The following is a 23,869-nucleotide window of genomic DNA, read 5'->3' on the forward strand; positions in this document are numbered from 1 at the left end:
GAGCTGTAAAAGAGCTAGTGTCATTTTGTATTTACCTGTCAATATTCCAACTCGGATTTGGTGGTCGTGGTTGGTTAAAATCATCCCGTCCGACGCCATGTTTAGCAGCGCTCTCGCCCGCACTGACAAGCCTGATCAGAGCCGAGAGACGAGCGCATCGAACTCGGGGGGAGGAGTCAGGCGAGAGCAGCCGAACTCCGAACACGACACTGAAGGTTTGGCTACAGTTTATTCGCAAATTATTATTTTTATTATTTTTTCTTAACGTTGGAGAATGACAAACGTTACGAAGTTTATGAAGGGTTTATCCACTACAACGTGTTCTCTTCCATGAATGTGACTGTAATTAGTGGTCATGCATTGTGTTTCAACGTAATGTACATGTATTGTATCCTCTATCACCACCCCATTTCATTTTAAACATTTGGTAACAATTTATAATAAGGTTACATTTGTTAACATAAGTTAATTAGTTAACGAACTAAAAATGCACTAGGCCTAGGCTATTTCTATAGCATTTATTAATTTTACTTGATATTATTTATTTATTTTGCATTACGTTTTTTAATCAGAAGTCGTATCTGTTAACATTAACATGACATCCATTTTTCTGTGGCCTTTGGCATTTGAAAGTTTCAGCAATAGCTCACATATTTCACCATGTGTCCCCTGTTTAGCCCTCCTACTAATTTAGGAATATGAATATATCACAGACATATTCAGAGCTTCCTGAAATGGTCAAACAAAAAGTCAAGGTAAAAAGTAGATTTTAGGATTATGTATTAACATTATATGACGTAATAAAGTGTATGATTATGTTGTCACTGTATTTTTAGGGTGAATTTCTTGCAACCAACTGCCAGTTTTTTTTTGTTTTTTTTTTTATTTAACAGGATATTTATTTAGTGTACAATTGTCCCCAAAATTCACAAACTCCCCCTAAAATGTATTTTATAAAACGCCTCAAAGCTACAAGATTCAGACAATATGTATGATTTTAGTGTGAAAAATTACTTTCTAACTTTTCTTCTTTGAACTATCTGCATAATTATTGTATTTAGTGTATACCTAAGAATATATAATGTTTATTGTTTGTATATATATATATATATATATATATATATATATATATATATATATATATATATATATATATATATATATAATTTTATTCAACTTAACTGTCAAAAAAAAATGCAACTCCATAAACTTAAATTATTGTAAAAAATTATGATATAAATATATTACATCTTATGGATAACATGCAATTTTTTTAGATAAGAATTAATGTAAAATTTAAGGTTTTAAAAAATAAAAGCTTCACATATATGCTTTTAACTCCTTCAAAAAGTGGCCCCTTCACTTGCACTGTAAGTACAGAGAAAGAAGAGATGAGTCAAAATGAATTTTTATGGTAATATATTTCACAAATGCTGCCGATTGTGCTTAACTTGTACTGAGCCTGGAATATTCCTTTAAGGGTTGATGTTTAGTGATGATATTGTTTGAGTGTCAGTGTGGGACGGATCCAGGGGAGTTGGTACCTGTATTAGAAATTAATTACACACTTTATTGCATCATAGAATCACAAGCTACATCTGGCACTGAGGTGCAGAGCTCCAGTAGAAACACTTCAGCTTTATTAACATGTTCACAAGAGCATTAAGGGAAATACCAGTGAAGGCAGTGGGGAAGCTTGGGTCTTGTCCATTAATAGACATGAATGTTTGGTGTTATTAGAAGTAACAATTTTCTGCTGTTGCAAGGATCATCAAAAGATTTTCATCCAAGCACAGCTAAATCTAGATCAGCACTCACCATGTAACCCCATGCAGGATGTGAGACTTTACTGGAGTTGAATGTAAAGTCAGCACGTCAGCACAGGCCTCCTAGGAGGACAACGGCTCTCTGCAGGTCATTATTTAAGCATTCTTAATTGGCAACAAGCTCAAACCAACAAAATGAGCAGCTGTTTTCTGCTGGCAGAGAGCAAAATAAAACCCAGAATAGAAATTGCAATCTCTACTTTCATGTCTAAAATATATAAATGAAATGCAAACACTATTGACTGTAGGGGCTGGCACGCTCCCAAATGAATTGTGGTGAAAATGACGGAAATTACTGTACATTTGAACATTTTTGGAGTTATTTTTATTTTTATTTTTTTGTATCATATTCTAAAAACAACACACAATTAAATAATATTTTCACACGTTTTGCATAATTTCACAAATGACGTCTTAACTAGGACCAAAACTGAGACTAAAATTAAAACCATAAAAAATTGTAATGCTTAAAAAAAGAATAATAATAATTTCAGCTAGTTGCCAAGGCAACATTGCTTGTCTCAGTTTGGTTTAACTTGATGTACTAAAATAACTAAAAATAAAAATAAAAATGCATGAAAACTATATAGACACACACACAGATTGAGTTTCCATGTTTTACGTGGACATTCTATAGGTTATTTATTTTTATATATATACTGTATAAACTATTTTCAGTCCCCTTACTCCAACCCTACACCTAAACCTACCCCTCTGCTGTTTTAGATGTTAAAAGAAACTAAATTCTGTATGATTTGTAAGCTTATTTCCTTACAGCGACAAAAAAATTTCCCCGCAGGGTCAAAATGTACTGGTATTACTATACTTGTGGGTACATTTGGTCCCCGTAACATAGGGAATACCAGGACCACACACACACACACACACACACACACTAAATTAACAAACCTTTGACTAAAATTTAAATGCAAACAGAAAACATACAAATAATTTTGTATTTTTATGTTTTGTTTGCATTTAAATTTTAGTTTCAAAATATGAATAAAAATTATAAGAGTGTCTCAATAATACTAATATAGCACTGAACTGTGTATGAAATTGTGGTATAAATAAGTTTCACACAATAAATATTGGAATGGTTTGTGTTTATTTCACTCTTGTTTAACTATCACATTTTAAGCATGTAATTTACAGCATAATTTTCATTGTTAAAGATAGGAAGTCTGTGACAAGTACAGTATGAAACAATAAATCTAGGGTAAAGTTAAAGTTAGGTAAAATGTTTCCAAGGAAGTTATAATATGACCTTCATAAAAATATAAATAAAAAACTATAATTAAAATTGTAATACACTTCGATAAAAATAAACCCTGGGATGTAAAAACAAAGTGCCTGAGGTGGAAGATACACCCACACAGTATATACATACTGTATGTGAGAGGTGCAGAAAAATGAGCATTTGACAGATTTTACTCTATAGCTCTTACTCCAGAACTCTCTGACAGTATCTTTCAGTGTGTGCACGACCCTCATCCACTTTACTGTGTGTGTGTGTGTGTGTGTGTGTGTTGCAGTTACACAGGAAGGCCTCTTGCTACAGCTGACATGAACATTCCCTGCTGTTGGCACTCTGTGAGGAAAGCCTTAGCACTCTCAGATGAGACAGCTCTCCAATTCACACATACTGTATGCAGACAGAATTTTAACCAACCTGAATTCCAAGTAGGCACTAGCCTGTGAACCCTCTTCTTAAGACCGCTCTGCTCGTCCGTACCCTCACCTCCCCCATCCTCTCAATCCCTCTGTCTTTGTCACCCATGTCTTTCAGCATTCCCCTCTCTTTCTCTCTTTCTCTCTTTCTTGCATGAATTGCTGGTCCAGGCTGGGTAGTGCTGGTTTAGTTGGTGCAGCACCACAGCCATACTGTTCAACAGCTAAACCTTCTGTAGATGAAGGACAAGCAGTGACATTTAGTTGCTTACGCTAATTAAGAACCCAGTTGGAGACATCTGCATCCGAAACTGAAAATATGCTTCGTCAGGGTAGTTAGGTGAATCTCATGAACAGGTGTCCAGGTTACATTTTCCCCTAAAGCAACGAAATATTATTTAATTAACTTATTTGTTATTTTCAAATTACATGTTATCATTTGGATCTTATGTCATTTATATTTCTATTTAGTTTTATATTGTACTGTACAAACAATAATATTGTGTAATGGTATTACAATTTAATATATATATATATATATATATATATATATATATATATATATATATATATATATATATATATATATATATATATATATATATTTTTTTTTTTTTTTTTTATTTTTTTTTTTTTTTTTATGTAACTTCTTTCTGTGATGGCAAAGCTAAAATTTTCCACAGCCATTACTCCAGTCCTCAGAGGCACACAATCCTTCATGAACTTTTGACCGGCAGTGCATATAAATCTTTTGTGAGTTGTATATTATATGGTGCATTTTATAGATTTAAATATTGAATATTAGTATAATACAATAAGTATTTCTTGATCACGATAGCATTTGTTGTACTGCTGCCTTTAAATGTTATTAACATTAACAAAAAATTACAATAATTAAATAACAATCATCACTAATGTACTATATAATGAAAGAGACCATACCAGATACTGTACATCAGTAATAACGTAAAATGTGTAAAGAAAAATTATTTGGTTTAGGGTTTTTGACCTGGATATTTCTTTATGGTTTTCATTCTAAAATGCAACAGTAATATCATCATCACGTTAATATACAGTACAATCAAACTCAAACACAGCCTTCACATAACCAGAGATGATGGACTGTGTTTAAGTGGGCTGTTGGAGAGCAAGTATATTACCCCAGTCCCAATTTCGAGCAGCGCTGCTCATATATTCCGGGAGGTAAATGAGCAAGGCTGTGTGGTTACAGAGATTGAAATACATTCATTAACTTTTCCCTTTTTGCTAATGTAAGCCTTTAAACGCCACGCATCCCTGAAATTTACATTTAAATTAAATTGACTGGGGGCAAGATGAGGAGACACCCCAGACACGGCCCCCGGGGTGACTGTTATTTACTGATCTCCTCTCCTCGTTGGTCAGTCTCCACTCCATGTCCCCCTCCCCAACCCATCCTTCATCACTTTTTTTCCCTATCCCACTTCCTCGTGACGGGACGGACACTGGCTTATGCCTTTAAGACAGGCTTTCAAAAATTCCTGTCAAGAACTTGAGAAGGCAGGAGCTGAGAGAAGTGTTCGCTGACAGCTCGTGAAAGAAAGCTACATGTCTGGGAATGGAACGGATGACAATGTGACACAAAAATGCACGTGTAGGGGTGAGTGGCTCGTTGGAGGGTTGTCAGGGGCAGGAGGGATCAACCCAAAAGGTCACATCTTCATTACTGTCACTCGCTCACACACACACACAAGCTCTCCGGTCCACTTCGGCTAATTCCACACACTGAAGAGAGAACTGAAGGTTAACTTCAATGAGAATCGATAACTCATTTATGCTAATGTCAGCGGTAATGTGCGTTTCTAGCAGGTACAAGCTAACTGAGTTTGCGCTCAAGCATCGGCCCGCCTCGCCAAACAGCTCTAGCAAGCGTAACGCTCTCCAGATTCATTTTTCATCTTAGCGTGTTTTACGGTTTCTTTGTAACTGGATTTTAGACGCATTACAGCCAGCGAGACAAACATCCATTGCTGGACATTGCGCTGACCACAAAAAAAAGAGAGCTTTAGGTTAATCAGAATTCATTTTGCCATTGATTTGTCTGAGCAGCGGAAGGTAAAGGGGGAAGGGTTTTAGATGGAACCGGCGGCTGTCATCACACATCTTCACACAATATCAAACAATACACAATTTTCACACTGTACTCTACATGCTCTGACACAGTGATAGTCATTTTAATCAAGCGACAAAGATAATGCACAGTTACTCAATACCTGCATCACCAGATCCAAGTGAAAATGCTCAGAAAAATCTCTTGCAATGCAATTCAATAGCAAAATTTCTGACTGAAGTGAATCTATCCCCCGGTTTCACAGACAAGGCTTAAGCCAAGGCTTAGTCCCAGACTGAAAGAAAACTGAAAGAAACTTGCACTAATTGATCTTAAAATATATCAATGCCTTCGTTTAGTCTCAAGGTGGACACCAGTGATGTTTTTTCTAAGGGACGATTATAAAAATTACTTAAATGTCCTATTCTTGAACTACGGCCTAATCCTGGCTTAGTCTAAGCCCTGTCTGTGAAACCAGGCCTATATTTATGTTTCTTGAGTATTAAGATTCGATAGAAACCCAGAGCGTAATCACACTTAGTGGAAAATACCAAATGGTATTTTCTGATTCATAAACTTTTCTTTTTTTTTAAGTTTTGGTTCAGTTTCTGCTTATTTAATATCTTGTAGAGTATTTTAGGGCTGCCAAAGTTGATTTGGTAATAAATGGTTATAAATGTTTAACAGCGTTCAATTTCTCAGCTCAGATTTGTGTTATTGTAGTTAACTTGCATTGAATGTTTAATGTAGGCAGGTGGTGAAGTTTTGTAATATACTGTACATGTATCAAAACTCAAATTAATTTGTGCTCACGTCTCCAAAGACCTGCTCACCTCCGATGCCTCCCAACCAGACAATACTGTGTGAGCTGAGCGTCCTTTGAAACGATCAGCAGGGGACCGCTAAAAGGCTCCATAATCCAATAAATAGAATAAAGGCTCATTATTCAATTCTCAACAATTAAGTGTGTCTATTCTTTGTAATCAAGCGCTGAGTAAATGTTTCTCATACGAGGCCCACCTCTCACCTCCACCCAGAGCGCACTCATGCAAATGCACAATTAAAACAAGCCATTACCCTTCCAGAATGCAAAACTGTCATCCTATTATCATGACTAATTGAGGCTTTATAACATAGTGTTGACTTCTGTTTAGACAGTGACTCTTTGGCACAACAGAACAAAATGTAACTATTAAGCGAGCAACTGTGCAAAATGGCAGCTGGTGTTATATAAGGAAGTGCTGAGAGAAGATGAATTTTTATAGCATCTTGTTTTTGGGACATGAACAATATATGGTCCATTGATTAAAAGGCTTTGTGAATAAATTATACATTGCATTTACAGAATTACACATCCTGCTATCGTGAAGGCTTAACTGATGGATATTAATTATGAGATGATAAAAAAAAAGATTTGTTTACTGAAATACTGTTAACACAGAAGGTTCACACATCAGTGTATTGTGATGTGCTCACCACCATCACATTCCTTCAAGCTCATTTTGGAGTCCCACACTGAAATCAACAATATGATTCGCCAGTAGATGGCAGCAGCGTGCTGGAGAAAGGTGTTGGGCCTGGAAGGTTATGACTCCAGAATACCTGTTCATGGCAGCCAGTTACATCTTCACTTATTTGTGCAGCTTCGGCCACCATTTTGGCATATCACAGAGGAAACAGTGCCACGATCATAAAACAAAAGCGGCATGACCTCATTTTTAAAAAAGCTCTTTTAAATATATTTTATTAAATGTCAGTCATTAAGGCAAATGGGGCATAACTAGTGTTATTTCACAGACTATAATGAAAAAATAAGAAATAAAAACTGCCAAATATTAGTGAGATGATCAACCATCCTTGAATGACTCAAGTACATTAAGATGAATTAAGATCTTTGATGGTTTTATGTCAAATTTGTGGCATCCACATTTAAATATCTGAATCTGGAAAACAAAAGAAGATATTTTGATGAATGTCGGCAATCCAACAGTGTATAGTGTGTGTGCAAAAGGAGGAGATTTGGAGCATCTCAGTCTGGAGATTTTGAGGTAAAAGAACTGTGAAAAGCACCTAACCTCACGAGTCTGAATGCTTGCTCTTATGTCCAGAGTGTGGTTATGAGATATAGTTGGGTTACAAGTGCAGGTCTCATAACGCAAGATGAGCCTCGGCCTGTGAAAACACACCCCTCTGATCTTTATTGTTGTATTACTGAGAAAGTGTGAGAGCAACCTTCTGTACTGAGGTAAGCACTGTAATTATGAACACTGTATCTCTGTGTGACTCCAATTATCCCTCAACATGTAATCTCTCTCTCTCTCTTTCCCTCTCTTACAGAAGTTATCTCAGAGTCTCAGACTTATAAGAAGGATGAGCAAAGGGAGTGAGTGAAAGATGAGCAGATGAAGAAAATGTGCTGCTTGCCATGTAATTCACCACATTGTGTTGCTAATGTGTCCAGTGTTTTTAGCATGCTGTTCCGTGGTTGCCAGGGTAGTGCTAAGTTGTTTTATTAGTTGTTTTTACAATGCGATAGCTTAAGGTGTTGCCAGGGTATCGCTATGGTGTTCTGAAGTTTAGTGCATTGCTATGTGGTTACTAGGGTGTACATGGTGGCTGCTGGGCATTGCTAAGCTGTTCTAAGTGTTTAAGCATGCAGATGCTAGAGCAGATGCTAAACCATTTATATGCAGGGTGTTGTGGACAGTTCCCAGAGCTTTGATACAGTGTTCTGAGTTTTAATGCATTGCTATTTAGTTTCTAGGCAGTTCTGTGTAGTTGCCATGGCATTACCAAAGTATTTAGAGTTGCTATGTTGAAGGTTTGTTGATTGTTTTCAGGGCATTTCTATTGTGGTCTGAGTTTTAGTGCATGGCTATGCAGTTACCAGGCTATTGTTAAAGGGGTCATATGATGCGATTAAAATTTTTCCTTTCTCTTTGGAGTGTTAAAAGCTCTTGTTGCATAAAGAAGATCTGTTAAGTTTCAACATCTCAAATCCAAAGAGATATTCTTTATAAAAGTTAAGAGTTAACCATGCCTACCTAAAACGGCTCGTTGTAATGCCCTCATATGTCTATGTGATGATATCAACCATTATAAGTCATTATAATTAGTAATTATGTCCCCACTGGAAGCAACAAATGCCTCGTTTGTAATGGGTTTTATTGGTTTTATCTCATCGCGCCAGGGCACATGGCATCACAGTGTTAAGTTACATAACATTTTCCATCACATGTTGGAAGCATTCTGCCAGTCACAACAAATTGGATAGCTGGCCAATCAGAGCACAGAGCCAGGGTGTTGCTAAGGTGTTCTCAATGTTTTTCAGACATTGCTATGCAGCTGTTATTTTTGACAGTTGTTGTCAAGGCATTGCTTACTAAAGTGTCCTGAGTTTTATTTTGGTTAGTTTGCTATACAGTTGTTAAGGTGTTACTGTTATGGTGTTAGCGTTGTTATACACTTGCTACAATGTTACTAGGTGGTCAATAAGTAGTTATTAACCAGCCTCAAAACACTGAGGCACAGAATTTAAGCGCCTGCCAAGCATTTGAACTTAGCTACCTGATTTTGTTCCCATTTGTTCTTCAAACCATTTCCTGCAATCTCTCTACTGTACCTATAAATAAAAATAACAAACAATAGCAATCAATTAAAAAAGATCCAACCGAGAATTTTCAATCAAGCAAATGTTTATAATTGTTGTAAATGATTTGCCATGTGTTCACATTATATCAACTATGACTTAGTAGTAAAGGTCTCTAATCATTAGCACGCATGCACTGCATTTTCATATTGCACAGATGATGATATATTTCCATGCAGCACACACACACACACACACACACATACACACACACACACACACACACACACACACACACGCACACACACGCACACACACACACACACACACACACACACACACACACACACACACACACACACACACTCCATCTCCATGGGGAGGATGTCCATTACATCTTCTTTGATATTCAGGCTTCTGCAGGCTTACAGAACAGCAAAGGGACCCTCAGTTGTTGCATCTGTAGTGAAGTGGCCAATTATGCTTCAAAGTAAAACCAGAGATTTTTTTTTTTTTTAAACAAACACCATAAGGCATCCCCCTTGATTTTTTTTTCCTCTGCTCCATGTTTTATCACATCCCCACTATTTCATTCACTTCCTCAGGTACATGGAATGTCGACAAACCCTCGCTCAGCACATTGCAGTCTTTTATTACCATCAAACAGTAACAAGAAAGCTTGACAGCCCAGGTGTTTGAGTACTCTAGGCAAGCCCAGTGAAGCCTCTTTCCTACTTCCTTTCTGGTAAACATTTCCTTGGAAGTTCATTGGTGTTAACCAATCCAGCTCTGACACTCTGTAGCTAACTTCCATGGCCAAGTCATGTGGCCATACATGTCAAAATGCAAACACAAGGGAGCCAGGAAGCATCCAAATGAAGACGATACTCCAGAGGCTAAACCATATTTATCAGTTCATCAGAGGAGACAAATGAAAAAAGACAAGCTTTAGTTTGCTCCCATTATTTGATACTTGCAAATGGAGCGCTTCCCTCCAATTCTGTGCCTGTCACAGCGAAACAAGAAAGCTTTTTAGTTGGGAGGAATTATTTGAGATAATGTGTGTTCTCCCAGTGAGACTCACAACTGATTTAACCTGGCTGCGAGTTGCCGTGGAGATGCACGATGAGGGCGTGCGTGAGCGTGCCGCGTCGCTCTTGGTTGCTGATGGGAATAAACTGGAGAAATAAAGAATATTGAGTTTCTAATGAATCTGTGCTGCACCTCCTCACAGCGTGTGCAAATGGAAATAATGTCTCCCAAACAACCAAGGTGAAATTCACCCTTGTTTGACATTGTTGCAGACATATAACATTACTTTAAAATTGAGTGTAAGTTTGTGTGGATGTGGTTTAAACAAACCAAGCATAAATGAGAAAAAGTATCCAGTTAACTCTGCATTCACACTGTCTGTGGTCTCAAAAGTGGATTCTATTTTTGTATTTTGGTCTATTTTATTTGTGAAGGCCTCATTTTGGTTTGTTTAAAGAGTTCTCCGAAGCCTTACAGTACACCAAAATCAAAAAAGTGTGAGCCAGGTGTGAAAGCAATTAAGGAATCACTTTCTATTTGAGAATGTTTTAGTTACCACAAAGACAGAACCTCCACAGATACCCGTGGAATTCATGATGAGCGAAGGGAGTGAAGCAAAGGTCCAAAACTAATTCAACCCTATAAAAATACATTTGAAATTCATATACTTTTTAAGACAATTTGAATATATATATATATATATATATATATGTGTGTGTGTGTGTGTGTGTGTGTGTGTGTGTGTGTGTATTGATTTTTATTAATGTATGGATAAATAAAATAAAATAAAAATAAAAGATCTGTTTCACCAAGACCAAACACTATTTATTGATTGTAAATAAAGCCTATTAAAATGTATTGGTGATAAATGAGGGCTTGCAAATTAACAGATATTTTAAAGGCAAATGCATTCAGACATGTTTTATTTTAAAGTTTATTTTGCATTATACTCCAAGAGACAAAATTGTTCCTGTTAATTGCTGTGTATCAGCAGTACGTCATGAAGACACACATTGCAGAAAAAAGCCACTGTATGAGAGTGACCCTATACTGTTCTCAACTCCACTAATCACATTGTACAAAAAAGTCTATTATTAGCCTACAATATTAAGATATGGATTGTCTTTCTTGTTCCCACCCTCATTTATCCATTTCTTCACCCATTCATTCAGACGTAGAAATACCCCAGGCTATTTTATATCTTTTGCCATCTGTATCTGTAATGAGACTGGATCTGATTAGTTTCTTTAAGCAACAGTGTATCCGTCTGTCCTCCATAACCTATTATTCCCTTTCTGCATTCTCATGTCCCACTTTTTCTTTTCTTCCCCACAAACAGACCCACCCATACACACATTTAAGGGTCCTTTCATATCCGCCTGTGGACTCCACCCTTGTTTTGTTACGTTTGGCACTCTCTGGTTTCTTTTTAACTTCTCTGCATCTCTATATTTCATCATCCTTACACCTTACTTCCTCCCTCCCTCGCCCTCAATTCTCCTGTCCCTTTCCTTGTCCTTCACTTTATCTTCTATCTTCTTTCATCCCTGCTCTCTGTTTCTCTCACTCTCGTCCCACGTCAATCCCTCTTCGCTAATCACCGTTGATGTGAAGTTAAATGTGGAAATGAGGTACATGCAACAGGAAGGGGAACTTACTCCATTTAAAGCTTGCCCAGCCGTCCTATCCATCACTCTCTCTGGCACAGCCTCTCATCTCTGCCCCGTCTGATTAATCATCACGGTCACATTACAGAGGCAGCGTTATGTGAAATGGGCCTGAGGAATTTTTTAAAAGATTCAATTTAGAGTATCACTCCTCATCTGTTCCCAATAAATGCCAACGTGCGCATAATTATGGTGGCCTTGTTAATCAAGATACAGAGAGACGAAGGATGAATCAGAGAGGAGCTGCCAATTTAATACTGAAGAGAATTTAGGTCCAATCCACCTGATAGGCTGTGCCCTGAAGGAGTGTTGGATTTGGGGTAAAATGCACATTTAAAAAGAAAAAAAGAAATGACTTTTTGAGTTTTTTGAGTTGTTGAAGTAACCCAAAAGCCAAATTCCCTTAATCATTTTTCACAATATGAAAAAGAAAGAAAAAAGAATATAGTTCGGAAGTGAAAATTCCCATTTCCACCATCTGCACAATAATAAAGATGTTCCAATCAACAGGAAATGTTACAAATCTGCCTGGAAGAAGATGTGTTTCTATATCGCTTTAATACAATTAGAGGATATACAGTATATATATATATATATATATATATATATATATATATATATATATATTATACATAGTATGCAAATGTATATTTATAAATAGTATGCAAATGTTCTATACGCTAGGTGACTTAGCCAAAAGCTGCAGTATAAAACAGTACACACTGCATAAAATATGGTCCCTCATAAAGCAGTTCAGTTAATCTCACTCAAATGAGAATTTCCAGTATGACGAAGGAACCCTAAGCAATGCCGGTCTTGATTAATAATATTTCCTTCTTGACTCATGTATTTCATCAGACATATAATTTAAAACGGGATTAAAATGCATCAAAACCTATTTATAACATGGCTCTTTGGAATACATCTGCTTCATGTCTGGGTCCTGAATACCTTGGATTTAGTTCAACGGTCAATGAACCTGATAATAATTTTTGTAATTTCCATTTCTGGTCAATGTGTTTCTTATTCATTTCTATTTAAACTGAAAATAAAGATCGCATTTCAATTAAACGCTGTATAGACTACAATAATTAAACACTTTTTGTTCATAATGTTCTGTTTTTAGCACATAAGGTATTATTTCAACTGGCAAGATGCTGTGAACGCAAAATACAAAATTAGGACAGGCCACCAAAAACGGGCCGTCTGGCGACACTAGATTTCCAGTTAGAGATTTAGCTGGCTGAGACACTCCGTCTGTGCATGTGTTTGTGTGTGGTGCAATGGCAACAGAGGGAGAAAGACAGCTTCATCATCTCCTCACAGTGTCTCTCTGTCCATATGTTCTGTAGAACTACCTCAGTTCACTACATCGGGAATGAGACGCTTGGAACAGCTGCTGAAATTGAGTGTGTGTGTGTGTGTGTGTGTGTCCTCATACATATGTCAACTCAGAGGAATTATTCATCAAAGTGAGAGCTCCTGCACGCTGAGTGTCAGCATTGGTTTGGTGATTGGATTCTGTCTCAACTTGGCAAAGAAGTTCCCCCCACGGAGGCGAGGAAGACACTTTGTTTGTCCTTTCTCTCTGTCGGTTGGGAACGTGATGGATCGTGGTGTTTGTGTCAGCTGAGTAAACAAGTCCATTTAAGCTGCTTCATCAACACTGGACAAACCAGATCCAGCCCTACGCAAATGAACTTGAATTAAATTAATTTGTGAATTGAACTGACATGTTACTAATTCGTGATAAACAAATAAATAAATAATATAGGAAATTATGTCATAGAGATGACCCCTGACATCCCCCATGACTGTATGCAATGTTGTAAAATATCATGTAGTGTGACTCTACTTAAAAGTATTTAAGAAAAAAGATTAACGCTCACAATAATCGAAGGTGTAAGGAAAATACTTTTTTCTTAATAATCACACGACATGATATCATTCAATTAAACTTATTAAAAAAAAAAACTAGTAGATTTGTCATTTTCTTTATCACAGACTCTTTTATCTAAAATGAAAACCCAGTTGGCTCAATCTGGAGTTAAGTGCCTTGCTCACGGACCCAGCTCATATCAGGCTCCTTGCAAATCTTGAACCAGTGACCTTCTGATCACTAGCTTTAAGCTGTAGCCACTGCAACACATCACTGAAATAATAAATCATCTTAAGCAGAATATTCACTATCAGTCTGTCAACCTTAGGCCTGTACGATCCTTCCAAACTGAACACTGAAACAGGCAAAGTTCTGCACCGCCAACTTCATTATCTGAAGAACTATCTGTGTAATCTGTGTAAAGTAATCTGTGACCTTTATTTATGTTCTGCTGGAGCGGATGTACTCTAGCTCCGTTAATTAGAGTTATAACCCCATTTTCTCTGTCCGTTTGCCCGGCAGAAATGAACATCGAGTGATTTTATCATGCAAAATGAAGCTTTTGTGCTTGTTGAACATCTTTGTCTAACATCACCACAGTTTAATTTGAAGAAAATGCGGCACATTACACAGCACACAGTGTACTGAGTGAGACTAGTTTAGAGTAGTTTAAAAGGGTCAAATTAGTTTTGTAACTATAATGTTCTAATGTTAGCCAAGGCTATCTGTACCATAAAATTGTAATTTAGTTTGGACAAGACCATTTTTTACTCTCTCTTTCCAAGCCACATCTTTTGCCGTTTTGCATAAACACCGTTTTTACATGTGCTTTGCATCATGTGCCATTGCTTCCCAGCAAAAATGTGTTTAAGATTGACGAGTCACATTATAGCTGTATAATTTTCAAATGTTATTTTTGTAAATACAGCAATAATAATAGCAAAGAACATTTTAGTAAATGCATGTATTAGCATTTGTTAGCAGTACAATGAGCGATACATTTATGACACTCTTTATTAAACTCTGTTAGCATTAGTTAATAAAAATACAATCTTCCCGTGCTATAAGATTTGATCAATTTATATGTCTTTTTAAGGTTGAGAAAACTCACTTAGAATCCCTCATGTATTGGGACATTGGGAATAATTGTTCTTAAAAAAAAAAAGTGGTTAGGAACCACTGCTGTATATAATATCTCAACTGCTTGAGTGTCATCACAAAATGTAAACAACTATATTATTATAAGATATAATAATATTATAAACGTATAATATATAATAATATATATATATAAAGCTGCTGAAACAATGTCTATCGCAAATTCATTTGCAACAATTTACAAATAACACCTCATTTGTTAACATTAAATAATTAAATGCAAATTAATGTAAACCACTATTTTAGAATTATTAATCTTAATTTCAGCATTTACAAATACATCATGAAAATCTAAAGTTGTATCAAAATTGTGAATGTTAGTTAATACATTGACTTATGGGACCTTACTGTAAAGTCTTACCAAATTTTACTTAATAAATTCAGTGTTACAAATAAATGTTTTTTCATTGCTAGTTCACGTAAACTGTGTAAAACTGCAGTTAACTAATACTAACAAAAAAAACCTTAGTGTAAAGCCCAAAATTGTAAAGAAAATTGTAAAGCAAATTTAAAAATCCTTTCTTTGTGGTGGGAATCACATACTGTAAGTAGAGTACAATGCTGTCTTTTTGGACTGGAGAGTTCTGGAACGTACAATATCTTTCCAAGTACAAACTGTTTTAAAAGATGAGTAAGACACACAGAAACCACAGGAGGTCTGCGGAGTCTTCTCTCTGGCTGTGAAAGGGTCTCGCGAGGTCTCTGTGCTTCAAGTCAGCATTTTATCATAGCCTCTACCACAAGGGCAGCTCACTTCTCCTTTATCATTATTTCAACCCCCCCCCCGACACAAAGAACATCTTTATGAGTTGAGCCCAAAGAGTGAGCTTCATCGTCAGATTGACAGAACACAAGACTCATCAAATATTCATCAGAATGAAGCCCTCTCGTCTCTGATCAGCAGGAGGAGAAGGGAGAAAGAAGAACATGAAGCCTGTCCTTCCACACATTTCTACAGCAGAAATCAAACATATCATCTCAAGGTCTTCAAGGGCATCTCCCATCATCGAAACACACGAGTATGGCATTGTTGAACAATCTGCAAGGGAGGAATGTTTTGAATGTCTTTTAAACGGATAAAACCAGTTAATATATTTACAGTATATATATTTATAATGTTACAAGAGGTTTCTATTTCAAATAAATTGTGTTCTTTTGAACTTTCTATTCATGAAAGAATCCTGAAAAAATGTCCACCAATATATTAAGCAGCACGACTGATTTCAACATTGATAACAATAAGAAATGTTTCTTGAGCATCAAATCAGAATATACGAATGATTTCTGAAGGATCTTGTGATGCTGAAGACTGAAGTAATGGTTGGTTATTTTCAATTGTAATAATATTTCACAATAGTACCATTTTAGAAGAAAAATGGTTGTATATAAATTGCATAGCACATATCCTATAACACATATTGCTAGACATGCTAGTCAGCAGCGGTCGCTATTGTTTCTGTCCGTGGAAGTCACAGCTTTAATTAAAAATGTAGACTTCAGGGTGTTTTTGTCACTGAAAAAGCCACTTGTGAGTTGTTACTGTAAAGGGACAGTATTTTGAGCTGAACTGCTGTCACACTTTTGAGGCATGTAGTTATGTTCTAAGTGTCTCTAGTTTTAGTTCGTTAACCGTTAACACTGCTTCACACACTGGGAGCTCGCACAAATCCACATACACAATGAGCACATCCTCAAAACTCGTGTCAGTCTTCAGAATCTTTCAGAGCGAACCTCTATGTTCCTCTAAATTATTCAGACTGCTAGCTATACTCTGCCTTGTGCCGAAAGAGTCTCCACACACACACACACACACACACACACAAACTATGCTGGTGAACTTGTACACGAGCTCACAAGCATCATTACTGTCAGCACTTCAAATAACCGTTTTTACAGACACCGTCATCCTATATACAGCATCACTGTGAAACTTTAGGACCCACATGATTTTTTTTATCCCTTTCATAGCTCAGAAAACTTGGTGGAGTTCACAGTGAAGTTTCAACTTCATCTCAAATGTTTCACATAAAAGAAAAAAAAAATAAGGCTGTTAATCAGTTAAAATAAAAATTGTGTTGGGAATTTACTGTAATGAACACAATGCATTGCATTCCTTTTACGGAAATAAAATATGCAATTATCATTTTTGGTAGGAATATCATAAATATCAAATTAACAGTTGCTTCTACTTATTTTAAAGTAGCAGATAAACATTTTTCGAAAAAATAAAAACGTATAAATGTCACTTTTAAACCTTCCATTCATCAATGTATAATGGAAGTGTATATTTACATGCAGAATAAAAGTGAATATATTTTATTCTAAAAGGTCTCCATTAGATCCCCATATTATCTCATTGCTAGGAGAAACGGCTGAGATATTACAAAGTTTGCAATTGTAATTTCTTTTTCCTGTAGGCATGTTTACCGGTTTATTCATAAACCTCTCAAACCTGCACACACAGGCAAGCTAGAATATCTATTGCTTATCCACCATTAACAAGTTGAGAAACCTGAGAAACACAATTGATCTACAGTTCAAAACCAGAGAAATCTTCATCAGGAGTCCAGAATGACAGCACTGAGATGACACAGCATGCTGCCATCAGAACACTTACCATATTTATTTTTCATATAGGAATGGGATGTTCTCGCAGGGGAGGAATGTAAAAACAAGAGTCGCGAAAGGATTCTTCAAAATTAAATGGGAAATGAAATGATAATGAAACCCTTTCATTTAGTGGAGCTAACCTCCAGCTGCCCACCGAGCCATTCACACACCTTCACACAGGTTCTTTCGTTTTAACAGACTTATTATTCAGCTCTAACCAGGCTGCAGTTACAGCAGCTGAACCAGAGAGGACCCTGGGAAATCAAGCTTTCAGGGACTATTCCCTCTCCACTGCTCCATCACTCTCTGTCACAAACAACTCATTCTCACTTTTCATCCAAGGACAAAGCTTTCACACAGGTCTGTTTATTACAGTTCACACACACACACACACACACACACACACACACACACACACACACACACACACACACACACACACACACACATACACACACACACACACAGGTGAGAATGACTCCAGATGTGGCAGGTAAGTATTGTACAAAATTAATATAAACTAGGAAAGAGGTAAAATGAGAAAACAAACTGGACTAAAATTAGGCAAATCAGACAATACAGAAAGTTTCTTGAGAGGAGAAGGGAGGGCAGAGGAGAGGAGACATCATAGGGAAGAAGAAAAAGCAGCGTCATGGTGCAAGATGACAGATTTCAGCCACAAACCACATTCCCACAGTCTGTCCTCTCTCCTGCATATTTCACAAAAGACTGGAAAACTTTAATACAAACCACAAGCTCCAATCAGATTGAAAGACTGCTACAGAATCTCCAAGAGTCAGGGTGCAAATGTTTCATCAGTCCACCAGGAAACACATCTCTGGAGAACCCGAACACTGCCGTGTTTGTACAATCAAATCTATTAAAGGCAAAATCTCCTGTATATTCAAAACTATATTTTCCACTTTGTTTTCAATCAGTACTTATTAATGGACATAAAGAAATTCTGAACATCATTAAAGGCCAGACACATTTCATTTCCCGCAATTTTTTTGTTTGTTATTATTTTATAAATTTTTTAGTTTAATTTAGTCTATTTTTTATATAATCTATAATTTATATTTTCATATATTTTCATGTTTACATGTTATTTTATTATAGATGTGATGCTAGTTTATCTAATACTGTATATCTAATAGTTCTCATTTTAAAAAATGTGCTTCAAATGCTTTATAAAGTAACATGGAAATCATATATATATATATATATATATATATATATTATATATATATATATATATATATATATAAAATTGTAAATTCAATTTATGCATTTAGCAGACACTTTTATATATATATACATATACATAAATATTGAAAATAAATATATGAAGAAATGTATTTATTGCATACACATTTTATATAAAACCCTTTTACAAAAAAATTGCCTAAATATATTTTAACAAATGGCAATTTACTTCACATAAATTATAAATTTTCTATAATTTCTGGATTTTTTTTTTTTACTCTGATAACAGTCTGGTGAATGCAGAAGGTACAGATCTCAAAGGTGGGACAGGCCAAAAATAAACAAACACCTTTTAATGTATTTAAAAATGCCTGTTTATATATTTACTTGCTTGATAACAATAATTAATATGTGTTTTTTATATATATATAACAGGGACAAAGTACAAAAAGGATCTAATAATAATGTAGCAGACACTTTTGTCTAAAGCCAGTAACAGGAGATGTATTAGTGGGTCAGGTCTGCTGGTGTAACATGAGGTTAAGTACTTTGCTCAGGGACACAAGGGTGAAACCTCAAGGATAAACCCTTGCATGGATTTAACCGACATCCTTTCAAAAACCAATCTAGATTATTAACCCCTACAACACACCATAGACTACTGCTGGCAAACAAATAAATAAACCAGCAGAAGTCCTAAATGCCTGTCTGTTCCAGCACCATTTATGTATTGAGGAGTGTGGAATAATCCCCTCAGGATCCACATCTCCTCCCGAGGGCTTTTCTTTCACCCATCATCCTTTCCAGCTTTGTTTACCTCTTTATCCAACTCATTTTTTTCTCTGCTGTCAAAAGCAGCACAGTTCCTCCATACACTTTTTCTTCCTCTGCTTTCACCACAGATTTATTCAAGTGTCAGAGAGTGACACCTTAATGACAGCAGATGACCCGCAGTCCCAGAGAGAGAAGCGACTCTTTCACACTCTCCTCTCCTCTCGTTCACTGACTGCTGGACAAGGTCATGGCCAGTGCTTAGCCTTTTATAATGTTTCTAATATTTTTTTACAATGTTTTTTTTTTTGTATTAAATTTTACAACACTTATTCTTTAAATGCAGTATATTACACTTTTTTTTCTGCAGACCCCCTACAGTACCCACTTGAAAACCCTTGAATTAAAGTGTCTCATGCTCAGAGAACTACAGCAGCATTGCTGGGGAGGCAAAAGACCTCATACAGATGGAATATTGGTTGAACACTTGAATGAAGGAAAAGAAAACAGATCTTTGTCTCAGCACATGCTGTCGTGCACGCACAAGCGTACACAGTCCATTTAATGACAGCACAAATGACAGACAATTACTTCTTCTCAATGCAGAATCCTCTGAAAAGCTTTTAAAGTAACGGATTCCATCTGCTGTCTGATGTGGTTCAGTGATTTCTCATTTATGAAGCTGACGAAGTCATTTGTCATTTCAAAGCATCCATATGACGCGCCGCCACTTGGCTGAAAGCGAAAGGGGAAGTTTCACCATTTAAAAGCTGCTGGGGTCACAGACATCATTTCGAGACATGCCAGAGAATCTCGAAACTGCTTCATATGTATGATGAAGGTCAGTTAAGGACTGGTTTAGAAAGGGTTTGTGTCTGAAAAAAGCATGGCAACCTTTCATGTGAGGGCCTGGGAAACAAAAAGGCACTGCTGTATTGTTTTTAAGAAAGAATTGTAATTACACAACACATGGCAATTATCGCAAATGTAGTAGGGTGTTTCTTCAACTTTGAGCACATTTATGTTCCATGAAACGATTTTGACTAAAACTAAAGAACCTAATCAGGCTTTTTAAGGTAATAATTACAGGTTGCCATCTTTTATTTACAGTATATATTTAACAAAATTAATCCTGAATGCTTAAATAAAAATTATCTACAATAATGCAATAAACATAAACAATTTCAATATTTGTGTCAAATTATATTATGATAAAACATAAATATATATATAGAATAATGGTATAATTATATCAATTACGTATAATTTCCACCAAACCAATGTTTTGTTGTTGTTGTTGTTTTTTTTTTTTGCAAGCAGGCAACAGTCAGTAAAGTCTGACAAATAAAAAAAAAATTTGAGCGATGAATCAAAATGAATTTCTGTGGTAACTGACAGTATGTTAGAGATGAGATGACAGAGCTTACTTTGTATTTAACCCTGGATGTTCTTTTAATCTGATTAGATCAAGCCCACGCTACAAGACAGAAGGTCGTCGCCCCACAAATGCTTAAAACGTAGGCTACATTTCTTGCTCCTAGATTGTGGTTATGATCCTGAAATCCAGTTACCAGACAAACTCAAACATTTAGCAACATCACAAGTCAACAGAAAACATGGATGAGGAGTTTGCTGCTATTTTTCAGCAAAAATGAAAAAAAATTATGAATAAAACTAACTAAATAAAAGTAAACAGCCCCAGTTTGACATTGTGGAAGTCAAAGCTTCCAACAGAAAATGTCTACATTAAAAAATTAAAATAAAAACGGACAAATTACTATGATAAAATTCAAACCCATTTTTTTGTCTTAAGCATTCAGGCCTATAAAGGCTTACCTTAAGCACACATTGACATTCAGTAACTGAGTCGTGATTGATTTATGAAGGAATTATACTGTATCCACTTCCATTCAAATCTTTATTCTATAGTCCTGCATCTAGAGCAGAAAAAGACAGATGGAGAGGGAGAGGCGAGGAGCGGCTGTAAAAGTAAAGACGTTTACCGTGGGAAGAGATAAGAGCCGTGCTGCAATTTCTCGACGTGTCGCGGCAGAGACGCAACCTCTTAATCACCCGAGCTATCAGATCAGCCCAGCTGCTAACAGAGCTAAGAACCCAGACGCTAGAGGACCAGAGACACACTGTTGCAGCCAACATGCAAACTAACGCCAGCAAGAGAGAGACTGAGGGTGATGTGATGTGGGGGTCTTTGGCTGTTAATTGAGGCTCCAGGCAGACAGGACGCTAATCATTCTAGAAAATCTATACTGGAGGCAATTCTTCAACTCCTGCTTCTACAGATTGCTGTTGTATATACCAGACTTCTCCAATCATTTATTTTGCCCTTTCTTCTAATCCACTGTAAGCACACATTCAGATCTGCCTTTAAACCAAGTTCCCACTATACATTTTACATTTCACTCTGATGTACATTACAATATGGAAGAAAGGATCTGTCGCTATACCACTGATGCCACAGAGCACTGATATCACTGAGCAATCAGACCAATCAGAATCCATCCTGCTTTTAAGAGCTGCAGATAACATAACTACAGCTCTTGCTTATTATAAACAGAATGTTATCATGCATTGGTGGATGCAAATATAGTTAATGTTATAGTTATCTTTATAATTGTCATTCTTGGTGTGAATGGATCTTTATGAAATCCAATCTCTGTCTGTTCCTCAAAGTTATCACATGGCTTCTATAGTAATATGAGCCACTAATATGATACTTCTAGGAATTTTTTATTGACATTCTGGCTTCCACAGAAGAAAGAAAGACATACATAAAGGCAGTAAAACACTGACAAACTTCTCGTTTTTGCTAAACTATTCATGTCTAAGACATTTCATCGGTGTTTACAGCAAGGCCCAATTTTATCTGTTCTGGAATCAGGCCATAATACTGAGGAACCCGACAACAGATCCAGTCTTCTGATAGCAGCCTCCAAGAACAACATGACGTCCTGCTGGGAGAGGACGCTCATTGTTTTATTTGTTATATTTATAAGCATGTGCAGTTCATTGGTCAATTTAATAAATAAATGTAAATAGCAGTTTGGTTCAAATACCTGTTCCGAGTGTGCTGTGGTTTAATTAATGAGAGCAGCGTGTGACCTGTGCGTTCAGGAACACCTCTGAGAAACGTACCGTCTGTTTAGGCCACCGCTGGGAACTCGACTCAGTTTCAGAGCTGTAATTTGGGCTGTGATGCACACACACACACACACACAAATCTATTATTAATTGACGACAGGACTGGAAATCTCACCTCTCCATGGTAATAGAGTTGCATAAGAAGGCACATGTTAACACACGTTTTGTTTTGCTAACATGGTGGAGTTTTCCTTTGACTGTTACTGTATTTTTATGCTAACATTATCTATGACTTAACCCTGCACTAATATATCATGCAATGCACTTCTAGGCCAGGGCGGCGGAATGGAATCCAAAGTTATGAGAATAGAATACATAGCTAAATAAACAAATTCATAATCAGTGAGAATGTACTAAACCTTATTTGACTGTATTACCTTCTTTATTCTGGCTATAACATGAGTAGAAATTTTGTTTTACTGACAAATAAAGAACAATAAAATGAAAAAGTGTACTTAATAGAAACTAAATATTTTCCATTTTAAAAATTTTATGTTAATATGCTCTAGCATTGGACAACACGTAGACAACTACCACTTCAATGCGCTCACAAGTCACAGATTTATCAACAACGTGACTGTGAGTCCTTAAAATTTCAGGTAGTCAGTTTGTTTGTAAAATACGGGCTTGACTCTAGTTTACATTATAAATAAACGGTGTGTGAACAGCAGAATTTAGAGCTCTAAAACTGAACTGACAACATATTCTGCTACTGTGTGAATTTAGGCTAAATATACAAATATATATATATATATATATATATATATATATATATATATATATATATATATATATATATATATATATAAAACACCTATATCTTGAACTGAATTGAGGTGAAAGTCAGGATCTACACCACTGTCATGATTCTGCCCTTGTGTCCTTGATTTTTCCTAGTCTTGAGGCAGGATCATGGCAGACCCGTGTTTTGTGTACAAGCACATGGCCTTGTCTTTGGGCCATGTGCTTGTGTTGTCTCGTTCCCTTGCCCCGCCCCCCTTGTTATCCTTGTCTTGTTGTGATTGCCTTATCTGTGCCACCTGTTGTCTCTTAATTGTTCCCCTATTTAGCTTTCCTAGTGTGCTCTGTCTTGCGTCGGTTCATTGTGTGTGTGTGTGTGTTCCTCACCTGTGATTGAGATATTGTATCCTGTATAACCGTGAGTGTTATTTGTAGTTAGTGTTCTCCTGTTTTGAGTCTTTGTTTATCTTG

At 36.3% G+C, this 23,869-nt stretch overlaps 1 protein-coding gene across 6 annotated transcripts in view; it reads right to left on the bottom strand.

The window, feature by feature from the left end:
• LOC127933455 (gephyrin) overlaps positions 1-183 on the bottom strand; it is an 84,971-nt gene extending 84,788 nt beyond the window's left edge. For all 6 annotated transcript variants that reach the window (XM_052530474.1, XM_052530472.1, XM_052530471.1 and 3 more), the window contains exon 1: positions 36-183. In XM_052530474.1, the coding sequence (XP_052386434.1) occupies positions 36-99 (64 nt within the window). In that variant the 5' untranslated portion in view covers positions 100-183. The remainder of the gene's footprint in view (positions 1-35) is intronic.
• Between the last annotated feature and the right edge of the window lie 23,686 nt (positions 184-23,869).

Source organism: Carassius gibelio, chromosome A17 (genome assembly GCF_023724105.1).
Source record: "Carassius gibelio isolate Cgi1373 ecotype wild population from Czech Republic chromosome A17, carGib1.2-hapl.c, whole genome shotgun sequence".
NCBI classification, from domain to species: domain Eukaryota; kingdom Metazoa; phylum Chordata; class Actinopteri; order Cypriniformes; family Cyprinidae; genus Carassius; species Carassius gibelio.